Here is a 10,000-nt window from a genome sequence, read left to right on the forward strand (position 1 = left end):
TGAACAAACCCTAAACCCTCGTGAACAAACCCTAAACCCTCGTGAACAAACCCTAAACCCTCGTAAACCCTAAATCGTCGTGAACAAGCCCTAAACCCTCGTAAACCCTAAATCGTCGTGAACAAACCCTAAACCCTCGTAAACCCTAAACCGTCGTGAACAAACCCTAAACCCTCGTAAACCCTAAACCCTCGTAAACTCTAAACCCTCGTGAACAAACCCTAAACACTTCACAACCCTACTCTAAACCCTCAAATTAACCCTCCACAGTAAACCTTCGTTTAAACCCCTAAACCCTAAACCCTAAACCCTAAACAATCGTAAACAATCAGTTTAATATAAACCCTAGACCCTCATGAACCCTAATACGAAAACCCTAAACCCTCATAAACCCTCATATAAACCCTAGCAAACACAAATAAACCCTCGTAAGGCCTATAACCAGCAATAAACCCCGACATAGCACTGCAAACCCTAGCAAACCCTAATAAACCCCCGATGCCGACATAAACCCTTCCTAAACCCTCACAAACCCTAAACCCCCAATAAACCCTACAAACCCTAATAAACCCCAGCGCGCTGTACAATACCCTAACGAACCCCGGAAACCCTTAACAATAAACCCTCATAAACCCTCATAAACCCTCATAAACCCCCCTGAACCTTCATAAACCCTCATAAACCCTCATAAACCTTCATAAACCCTCATGAACCCTCATGAACCCTCATGAACCCTCATAAACCCTCATAAACCCTCATACACCATCATAAACCCTCACAAACCCTCATAAACCCTCATAAACCCCCCTAAACCCCCCTAAACCCTCATAAACCCTCATAAACCCTCATAAACCCTCGTGAAGCGTTACCCTGTGGAGATGAGATTGCCTTTGATTGCAATGAATGTGTCTCGTCCCCAGTTGCGCATGAAAGAAGTCGCGAAGTGCGGGAGACCGGCAGCAAGGCTGGGATCGTGCGATCCCCAGATGAGTGGGGCAGAAGGAACATAAGCATAGAACTGTAGCGTTGCAAGAGCTAGGTGCAGCAGCAAGGGGTCTGCTGTTGCTGCTGCAGCTGCTGCTGCTGCAGTAGGAGCAGCAGAAGTAGAAGCAGCAGAAGCAATTGTACGCGCAGCAACAGCAGCAGCAGCTTTGTCAGACAGCAAGCCTGATGCAGCAGGAATACGAGAAAGTATTAAAACCCCTACCTGCGCATACACCCCACTGAATAGCCTATCAATAATATAGGGTCTAAGCGAGTTATATCCTTTGAGCCGCTGCAGCAGATTGTATGTTTGCTGCAGCTGCTGCTGCAGCGGCAGCAACGTAGGTATATCTGTAAGCCTCTCTGCTGCATACTGCAGCAGCCACAAACCCTCTGACAGATTCTCGCAGATTGGTGCTTGCTGCTGCTCTCGCTGCTGCAGCTTCCTTGCTGCATCAAGAGCAGCACAAGCTCCGGCTAAGCCAGCATACACTAGAGGGCCTTGAGAGGGTAATGCATATACACCCCGTGAGCCTGAAGAAATATCTCTTTCTTCTGCGTCGCATCTAAAGAGAAGATGATTAATATCAGCTGCTTCTGCTGCTGATAGCAATGAAGGAGCTCGCATTATTGTCTCACGTAGCTGCTGCTGCAGCTGCTGCAGCAGCAATCTGTCCTCTAACCCCGTAAAGATTACAGCAATAGATCCGGGGGCAAATGAATGTAAAGATAAAGATGTCACACCTTCTTCTGAGCTGTATGTACACCTCGCTATATCGGATATGCTGCTGTGCACATACGAACAACCCTCAACACCGTTTATTATATCTTTTAACTCTTTAAATGAATATATCGCCTCACGACCCCCACAGAAAGATGCTATGATAGGAACCTCTTCTATTCTCCCGCTCAGTTCTATCTAAAGCACACAAAAACAAACAAACTAACAAACAAATAACCCTTATTAATCCTTCAAAACCCTAAATAACCCTTTTAAAACCCTTAAAACCCTTAAAAACCCTTAAAAACCCTTAAAAACCATAAACCCTAAACCCTAAACCCTTAAAACCCTTCTTTTAAAGCCTTAAAAACTCTCCAAAACCCTTATTTAAAACCCTTATTATAAAGATCAATTATAAAACCCTACGAAACCCTTTATAACCCTAAACCCTAGTCGGTGTGCATAACGCAAAAACCCTCGCGCGAAGATGTGAGAGAAATCGGAGAGCAAACGGAAACTCAGAAGAGGGTTTAGGGTTTAGGGTTTAGGGTTATTCGAAGCTGGTTAGGGTTTCTATTTGAGGGTTTTAGTGGGGGCTAGGGTTTAGTAGGGTCCTTTGGGGTTTGAAGGTGAGGGTTTAGGGTTTGCTGTTCATTAGGGTTTAGGGTTAATTAGGGGTATTTGAAATTGCGCAAGGAGGGTTTAGGGTTTACTGCTACTGAGGGTTTAGGGTTTGCTGTGGAAGCTGGTGGGGTGTAGAGTGTGTTAGGGTTAATTAGGGTTTAGAGCTTTTGAGGGTTTAGGGTTTAGCGTTTAGGGTGTTTTAGCGTTATAAAGGTTTTTATGAAGTGGGTTGCTTAGGGTTTAGGGTTTAGGGTTTAAGGTGCTTCGTAGGGTTATAAACAATTTTTTCTGCCTCTATATAATTATATAGGGCTGTTAACAATTCTTTAGAGTTTATACGGGTTTGTTAGAACTACTTAGGGTTTAGGGTTTAGGGTTTAGGGTTTAGGGTTTAGGGTTTAGGGTTTAGGGTTTAGGGTTTGCGCATACTGTGGGTAGCGGCGAGCCGGAGGGATTTGGGGTGTATGCGCAGCGCAAGATGGTGTAGCAGCACTGAAGAGAGTGCGGATTTAATCTTTTAATTACAATTACATCATCGCCAAACAGAGCCGCAGAGAAATGCATAAAACCCTCAGCCGCCAGACGCACATGCAGCTTATTCAATAAAGGCCGAACCCCTAACAAACCCGGAAGACTCCCTGAAACGCAAACCCTAAACCCTAAACCCTAAACCCTAAACCCTAAACCCTAAACCCCAAAGTATTACCCTAAGCCATAAAGTACCCTATATTACCTCGCAAGAACAATAAACCCGAAAGACCATATTAAATCTCAATAACACTAAACCCTAAACCCTAAACTGACAACAAACCCGAAAAACGAAATGGAACGCAAACCCTAAACCCTAAACCCTAAACCCTAAACCTCCCTAAACCCTAAACCCTCAGTATCCCTATGTAACAACCCTAAAGAAACCCTAGCATCCCTAAACAACCCTCAACAGCCCTAGACGAACACATACAAAAGCCCCAAACCCTAAACCCTAAACCCTAAACCCTAAACCCTAAACCCTAAACCTTAAACGCCCCAGTGGCTGAACAAAGCCCTTGCAGGCTGAGGGAAGCAGACGCGTGATTGTGTAATAGTAACGCAATTTAAGGTTTAGGGTTTAGGGTTTAGGGTTTAGGGTTTACCGGGTGGTTGTTTGCCTGGTAGAGCAACAACATTGTTTGTGTTTCCGCTTGCGTCTGTGATGGTTGGGGTGTATCTTGAGCATTTCCAGACGCCATCAACAATAAATTTGAACTGTAATGCATTAACAGATTTATTATTTACTTTGAAGCATTCGGAGCTCAACATACACCTGAAAACCCCGTCGTCTCCTCGAATTAATTCTTTATCTTTCGTCCATCCATCCCACTCACCTCTAATAACAACATTATTTGCTGCTTCTCTCCAAGACACTTCAACGCCTTCATCTGCTGCTGCTGCTGCTGCTTCTGGTGGTGGTGGTTCTGCTGCTGCTGCTGCTGTTGCTGCTGCTGCGCCGTGTTTCCCTCTCCCTCCTCCTGCTGCAGCTCCTGCTGCTGCTGCTGCTGCTGTTGTTGGGTCTCTAATAGGTATTTCAGCATGATAGTCTTTATATAATCTTCTCTCAGAAACAACAGAGAGGGTCTTAGGTACGAGCTCATCGGTGCCTCGGGTGCTGCCGCATGCAGCAGCAACAGCAGCAGCAGCAGCAGCAAATGCAAGTGTTGCTGCAGGTGTAAACTTCGAAGCTGCAGGCTCATTGTCGTGTGTACAATCGTAAAATAGAGCAGGGCAAATACAAACAGGAAGCGGCAGCAAAACTGTCCCTGGTGCTGCTGCTGTTGCTGCTGCTGCTGCTGCTGCTGCTGCTGCTGCACCTGCAGGAGGAGAAGAAGGAGGTGCAGCAGCAGCAGCTGCTGCTGCTCCTCCTCGTTCATCAACACCAAGAGCAGCAATTGCAGCACCTGCTGCTCCTGGGAGCTGAAGCAATGAAGGCCTAGGGTCTAGAGCCCCCACTGCATGCATCCCGCCAAACTGCTGCAGCTGCAGCAGCAAATCATGCGGTGTATATGTTTGAAGTGCTTCTCTAATTAATGCATTTAACCCTAAACAAGAAACAAAATATAAATCAGCGCGTTGGTCACCAGTAAATAACTCCGCATACACCCAAATGTCTGGACGTACACGACGGCATTCACGTAGCATGTGCTGCACACACAACAAACCCTAAACCCTTAACCCTAAACCCTAAACCCTAAACCCTAAACCCTAACCAACCCTAAACCCTAACCAACCCTAAAAGACTCCACGCAAACTTATTCCACCCCAACCACCCCTAAGCAACCCTAAATAACCCTAACTGACATTAAACAACACTGAACAAGGGTAAATAAACCTAAACCCTAAACCCTAAACCCTAAACCCTAAACCCTACCTCGGCCACGTGAATAGGAGTAGAGTGGCAGTTGTCGAGGCGAACTGCTGGAAATACTTCTGCGGTGTATCTGCAGTACTTGCCCATCATCTCCCACAAGAAAGGAGACTCTTCAGGGCAAGACCCGTACCTAAAACCACAAACCCTAAACCCTAAACCCTAAACCCTAAACCCTAGCAAACCCTAAACCCTTAATACCCCTCAAAAATCCTACATTTAAAAAAAAATATATATATATATAACCCTAAAGAGCCATCATCTCTCACAAGAAAGGAGGCAAGGAGCGTACCTAAACCCTAAACCCTAAACCCCAAACCCTAAACCCTAATTAACCATAGGTAAGCCAACAAAACCCTCTTCTTGAAGCGATGAAGTGTACAGTACATTTGGTGAGAGAGGACAGTGTCTGTTGGGTGCTGCTGTGTCGCGACGCCAGGGCCTAGGGTTTAGGGTTTAGGGTTTAGGGTTTATACCTGAGCTTGACGCAGTCAGACCAAACAACAAGCTGTCTCTTTAAATACACAAGAGATCCGGGGGCTGCGAAGTCTTTGGTTGCATCCCAGTTCATAACCCAACCATTATTAGCAAATGCAATATAATCTTCACTGCTGCTGCTGCTGCTGCTGCTGCTGCTGCTGCTGCTGCTGCTGCTGCTGCTGCGGTTGCGGGGTATCAGAGTAAAGTAAGGAGGAACGAGAGGGTTTGTAGGTGTGATAGGGCCTCGCTTGCATTGCAGCCGTTCATAACGTACTAGGCCTTCAATAGCAGCAGCAGCAGCAGCTTCACATTCTGCTGCTGCTGCTACTAGCTGCTCTTTTGTTGCTCTCAGAGCTTGCTGCAGCTCAGCAGCAAATTCTAATGAGGGATACAGCTGCAGCAGCAAATCTATGCTAACTGAAACACCAACGCGACGCGCCTTCCCGCACTCCCGCAACGCCTGCCCACACAAACCCTAAACCCTAAACCCTAAACCCTAAACCCTAAACCCTAAATAATTGCCCTAAATAACCACCGTACATAATAACCCTGAACATTCACCCTATATAATAACCCTAAACCATAAACCCTAAACCCTAAACCATAAACCCTAAACCCTATACCCTAAATAACCCTATATAACCCTAAACCCTAAATAACTCTCAACCCTCTACATGCACTCCCAGTCGGCTCAACCCCTCAGAATAATAAACCCTATTCCTAAACCCTAATTATAAACCCTAACTGCAAACCCTAGACCCTAATTGTAAACCCAAATCGTAAACCCAAATCATAAACCCTAATCATGACCCCGAATCATAAACCCTAATCGTAAACCCTAAACCCTAATCGTAAACCCTAACTGTAAACCACGTGTATAAACGCTAATTGTGTGTTTATATTTATATCTTACCGCCTGTACGAGTGTATCGAGCTTTTCTTCTTTAGTCTTGATGAGGGTTTGAGGGGTATGCTGAGGGTTTAGGGTTTTGACAGAGCAGAGCTGCCTCTCCCAAGCAAGAAAAAGAGAGTCCGGCTCGATAACAAACCACTCAAAGAAGTGAAAGGGTTTAAGGGTTGTCTCTCTTAATGCATGCATAACCCTTTGAAGGTCTTCTTCATTATTTATGCTGTCTGTACACCCAAAGTTGCTGCACAATTCTTTACGATGTAATCTCAAAGAAAACTCTCTCAGCGCTATGTCTAATTCAACTGCTGCACGCAAGTGAGCAGAATTCTCCAGTGTATACCTGACACACAAACCCTAAACCCTAAACCCTAAACCCTAAACCCTAAACCTTAAATAACCCTATATATAACCCTATATATAACCCTATATATAACCCTAAATAACATTAAATAACCCCAAATTACCCTAAACCCTAAACCCTAAACCCTAAATAATAACCGTGTTTCAACCCTAAACCCTGATTCTCGGTGGTCCACCAGCCACGGGCTGTTGCTGGCAACCCTAAACCCTAAACCCTAAACCCTAAACCCTCACGCTGCCTCTGAATGGTCCGCTAGCCATGCGCTGTGGCTGGCAACCCTAAACCCTAGACCCCAAACCCTAAACCCTAAACCCTCACCCTGCTCCTGGGTGGTCCGCGAGCCAGGGGCTGTTGCTGGCAACCCTAAACCCTAGACCCCAAACCCTAAACCCTAAACCCTAAACCCTTACCCTGCTTCCGGGTGATCCGCGAGCCAGGGGCTGTTGCTTGCAGTGTGGTTAAGAACTAAATCTGTTGCAGACAATATTCCCAGCTCCTGCTCAAGCATTGAGACAGCAGCACCAACAGCTTTATAACCTTCTTCTGCTGCTGGTGCTGCTGCTGCTGCTGCTGCTGCTCCCTGCCTCGACGATGCCGCCTTCTCTTCAGGCTCTTCGCGGAAGAAGAAAGGATCAATTTCTAATTGATTCGCGAGACTAAACCACACAAACCCTAAACCCTAAACCCTAAACCCTAAACCCTAAACCCTAATGGACCCAACGCCCTGACATGTAACACCACCCAAAAAAGGGTTAATGTTTTCCTCAATAGAGGGAGGGAGGGGTTTATGCTTTCAAATGCCGAGGGTTTAGGGTTTAGGGTTTAGGGTTTAGGGTTTAGGGCACCTGTAGCAGCTTCCCGATTCGCCCACCGTCTGAAGGGGGGTTAAGTGAACCATATTAAAACCCATCTCTTTTACGTGCTCAAACCTAAACCCCAAACAAACAACAAATAAACAATCGCCTTCATCTGCTGCTGCTGCTGCTGTTGCTGCTGCTGCTGCTGCTGCTGTTGCTGCTGTCGTTGTTGCTGCTGCTGTTGCTGCTGCTGCTGCTGCTGTTGCTGTTGCTGTTGCTGTTGCTACTGTTGCATAGCCGTTGAACTGGTGTGCTTGGTTAAGATATGAAGCTTGCAGAAGAGGTAGGGTTTAGGGTTTAGGGTTTAGGGTTTCGTACATGCGTCGCCAGCGTTTGATGCCGCCTAGACACCTGGAGAGTGCTGTCTGTACAGTGAGGGCTTCAGCGGGAATTGGTTTGCCTTTTAATGTAAGAACAGGCTGCACAATAATGTAGCTGCAGGGCCCCCATTCTTGCTGCTGCTCCTGCTGCTGCTGCTGCTGCTGCTGCTGCTGCTGAGGTTGAGCAGGAGACAGCTGTCTTACTGCGCCCGAAGGAGAGCTTGTGGCTGTAGAGGGACCGCCAGAGCAGCAATCACCTCCAAAAGACAAGTTGATCTTGTAAGGGCCTAAACCACAAACCCTAAGCCCTAAACCCTAAACCCTAAACCCTCAAAGCAACAGCAGCAAGCTCCCCCTGAAAGGGATCGGGTTATCCGCTTCGGTCTGATGCTAAAGACTCCAGAGATACCACACTGCCTTGCAGTGTGTAAGCCCTAGGGTTTAGGGTTTAGGGTTTAGGGTTTACCGGGTATATCTGCATTGAATATAAAAGTAAGATGCCCTAATGTATCCTTCCTGCTGTCGAGTTGGTGTTTATTTCCTAGAGGGTCGGTGGCTATACACCCCGTGACTGCAGCTTTTTGCGTGCCTTCATAAGCCTTTAGAAGCACCAGGGATCCTGCACAAACCCTAAACCCTAAACCCTAAACCCTAAACCCTAGGCAGGCGCACACACGCGTCTGTGACGCAAAACAACCCAAGAAACCAGGTATACGCCCTCCATATTCGATCTCTTCCTCTTTATCATACCCCTAGGGTTTAGGGTTTAGGGTTTAGGGTTTAGGGTTTGGAGATCAGGGCTCAGAATTGGGGTGTTAACATCCTGACGGCTGCGAGAGCGGCAGCTGCAGCTGCGTGTGGTAGGACGGGTGTTGAGGGTTTAGGGTTTAGGGTTTAGGGTTTAGGGTTTACCCTTTTGAATCTGAAAATTACCAAACTGCCCGAATTTGTTTATAACGCCCAACTCATCAAATTCTGCAAAATATACACCGCGGCCTTCAGGTGTATACGGAGTGCTGGTGCCGGTGCTGGGGGGTCCCGGGGCGTCGCGCCTCATTTTGGAGATTTAAATTGATTTAATTGAATTTAATTGAGTAAAAAATGATAGAAAAAACAGATAGAAGAAGAAAATTTAGCCGCCATTCTTCAGGTGTACGTACACCCCAGCAGCCCGACGGTCTCGACCTGCGGGCACATGCGCTGTCGCTACGCAAGGCATCGGAGGCGAGGTGTTTTATGTATAAAATTATTAAATTTATTTATTTTTTTCAATTTAAATAGATTTAAAACGTCTTTTCCATTCTTTTTAACCCCAGAAACATTAATTTATTACACTAAGATCGCTCGTCGAGCACACCTTATGCAGGAGCCCCCAGCCGCACGACCCCTCGCTGTTCTCTGTTTTCTTATCTCTTTGAGTATTTCATTATATCCTCTTGATTAAAATTAAATAATTTAATCTATTTTAAATCTTTATTATCTCTTTTCCAGGGTTTATTTGAAGAAAATCGCCGCTATAATGCCTCCGTCGCTCCCCTGGCCATTGGGCCGCTCTTCAGGTGTACGGTCACCTCCGCCAACCCCGCTAAACCCTAAACCCTAAACCCTAAACCCTAAACCCTAGCATGAAAGGCTGAAATATGATTTTTATGCTTCATTGAGCAATGGGTTCACGCTGAGACGCTCAGCTTCTCCAGCCTTGTTACCTTGTCCACTCTGCTTGGGGTTTAGGGTTTAGGGTTTAGGGTTTAGGGTTTAGCTTCTTCACCTCGCTAGCGTCAGATATGATATATGGAGTTTTATTTATTTTTTTTCTTTTTTTTCTAAACCCTCGAGGGTTTAGGGTTTAGGGTTTAGGAGTGGCTGGCTATACACAGCAACCCCCAGAGTACTAATATATATAATGTCTTTCTTTGCTTTACATGCATAAAATATATTTATTTGATTTATATACAGTTCTGATCCCCGTACAAAGGCAAACAAACAAATAATATTAACCCTAATAGGCGGCCGCATGCAGCCCCAAACTCAGGGCCTTTGTTTTAACTTTCACGCAAATGTTTGGCGTACATACACATCACTGTTTAGAAGTCAATATATCTATAAATTTACTCTCAGATATATAAACATAAACATATATTTATATACATTTATTTATTTATTTATTTATATGCACCCATTTATGTTAATATGTGTTTAATATATGTATATATATATATATACATATATATATATATATATATATACATATATATATATATATGTGTGTATTAGTAGGTAAATGTATACCTACTAAAGCGAATGCTGTATAAAATATAAAATATATTTTTATATAAATTACA

The 10,000-nt window shown here is 45.2% G+C and overlaps 1 protein-coding gene across 1 annotated transcript; it reads right to left on the reverse strand.

Annotated features, from left to right (window-relative positions):
• Positions 1 to 865: 865 nt before the first annotated feature.
• On the reverse strand, positions 866 to 8,715 carry EAH_00046680 (glycogen debranching enzyme, putative; the record flags this gene model as incomplete). Its single annotated transcript, XM_013391516.1, has 13 exons — positions 866 to 1,903; positions 2,918 to 2,967; positions 3,694 to 4,385; positions 4,464 to 4,507; positions 4,734 to 4,863; positions 5,207 to 5,670; positions 6,313 to 6,460; positions 6,619 to 6,672; positions 6,892 to 7,137; positions 7,327 to 7,410; positions 7,657 to 7,945; positions 8,125 to 8,277; positions 8,592 to 8,715. 13 exons carry the CDS (start codon positions 8,713 to 8,715, stop codon positions 866 to 868), a joined length of 3,516 nt encoding a protein of 1,171 aa, XP_013246970.1.
• Between the last annotated feature and the right edge of the window lie 1,285 nt (positions 8,716 to 10,000).

Source organism: Eimeria acervulina, genomic scaffold (genome assembly GCF_000499425.1).
Source record: "Eimeria acervulina Houghton genomic scaffold, Eah_scaff697, whole genome shotgun sequence".
NCBI lineage: Eukaryota > Apicomplexa > Conoidasida > Eucoccidiorida > Eimeriidae > Eimeria > Eimeria acervulina.